Below are 1,299 nucleotides of genomic sequence, written 5' to 3' on the forward strand. Positions count from 1 at the left end.
TTCCGGAATGTGGCCACACCTCCCATCCGTCTCCGGAAGGGAGGGCTACGCTGTCCTTTGCCCACCGTCCGTGACTTTCTCAGGAGCCCTGCAGCCTGAGCCTTGGAGCAGTTCCTTTGGGGAACGGATCAGAGCCACCAGTCTCCCCGCCCCAAGGCCTGAACTGACCGGGGACCTCCCACTGCTGCCTCCCCCTGGGATGCCTGGCCCACGGCCAAAGCAGCCACGCTGAGCGCAGGCCAGGCGTCCACCAGTCCCATCTTTCAAATGTGAAGGAGGCTGTGCTCAGAGGGTGGCTGGGCTGCACGGGGCCAGGCTCTGGCTCCTTCCTGTGCTTGCTTCCTTGTCTGCATACAGCTCAGCCCCGCATCTACAGAGAGACCTGCCTCACCCCGCCTGGCTCCTGTGGCGAGGCCCTGAGGCTGAGATGTGTCCCTGGGGCGAGGCCCTGAGGCTGAGATGTGTCCCTGTGGCGAGGCCCTGAGGCTGAGATGTGTCCCTGGGGCGAGGCCCTGAGGCTGAGATGGGCCAGCAGAGCCCCCGAGGCCCTGCCTGGCCCTGAGAGGACCGCGGACCTGTTCCCGCGCCTCTCCAGGAGGCGGAAGTGCTTACCTCTCAGTTCTGTCTCTGAGGAGCTGTTGGACAAGATCGTCCACCCTTTCCTTTGCTGGATGATTTCCTGGACTTTGCAGACATAGTGCCCTTGATCCGCTGGCCGCAGGGTCAGAACAGAGAGCGAGTAATTGTGGAGCCTCCCTTGCCTCTGCTCCCGGAGGCGCAGCCGCTGCTGGTAGGAGCTGTTGTGGAACTTCCCGTAGTACTTCACCGCCCCGTGCTTGCTCCTCCTCACCATCAAGGCCACCTTGGAGTTGGGGCGCCCAAAGAACCAGCGCACGGCCAGCAAGCTGTTCCCCCACCTCTTCTGGGAGACGTGGCAGAGGAGAGTGGCGTTGTCCCCCTCCAGGAAGTCAGCCACGGGCCCCGGGGACACAGTCACGTTGAGGGCCCCACAGATGTCTGCAGAGAGAAAGGAAGAGGACGGTGAGGAAGGCCCTGGCCTCCACAGGGGACACAGCGCCCTTCACTCCGGGCGGGAGCTGCAGGAGTGGCTGCCCACCCTCCCTGCTCCCTCGGCTCAGGGGGCGGGGCTCCTTTTGGGGGAGCCTCTGTGGGAGCCCATGTATTTTTTCATTTTATTTAATTAGTTGCTGATGTGTAACATTTAGAATTTTTCACATAGAATTTGGATTTTTAGAATCTCTTAAAAATGTCCAGCCACCTCCCCAAGCTGCTTGGACC

The 1,299-nt window shown here is 61.5% G+C and overlaps 1 protein-coding gene across 1 annotated transcript; it reads right to left on the reverse strand.

Moving 5' to 3' along the window:
- Window positions 1-575: 575 nt before the first annotated feature.
- On the reverse strand, window positions 576-1,017 carry LOC102241163 (V-set and transmembrane domain-containing protein 4-like; the record flags this gene model as incomplete). Its single annotated transcript, XM_005853102.2, has 1 exon — window positions 576-1,017. A coding segment is annotated over one exon (442 nt), but the record flags the coding sequence as incomplete, so codon positions are not given.
- Between the last annotated feature and the right edge of the window lie 282 nt (window positions 1,018-1,299).

This window comes from Myotis brandtii, unplaced genomic scaffold, assembly GCF_000412655.1.
Source record: "Myotis brandtii unplaced genomic scaffold, ASM41265v1 Scaffold52011, whole genome shotgun sequence".
Classification (NCBI taxonomy): Eukaryota; Metazoa; Chordata; class Mammalia; order Chiroptera; family Vespertilionidae; genus Myotis; species Myotis brandtii.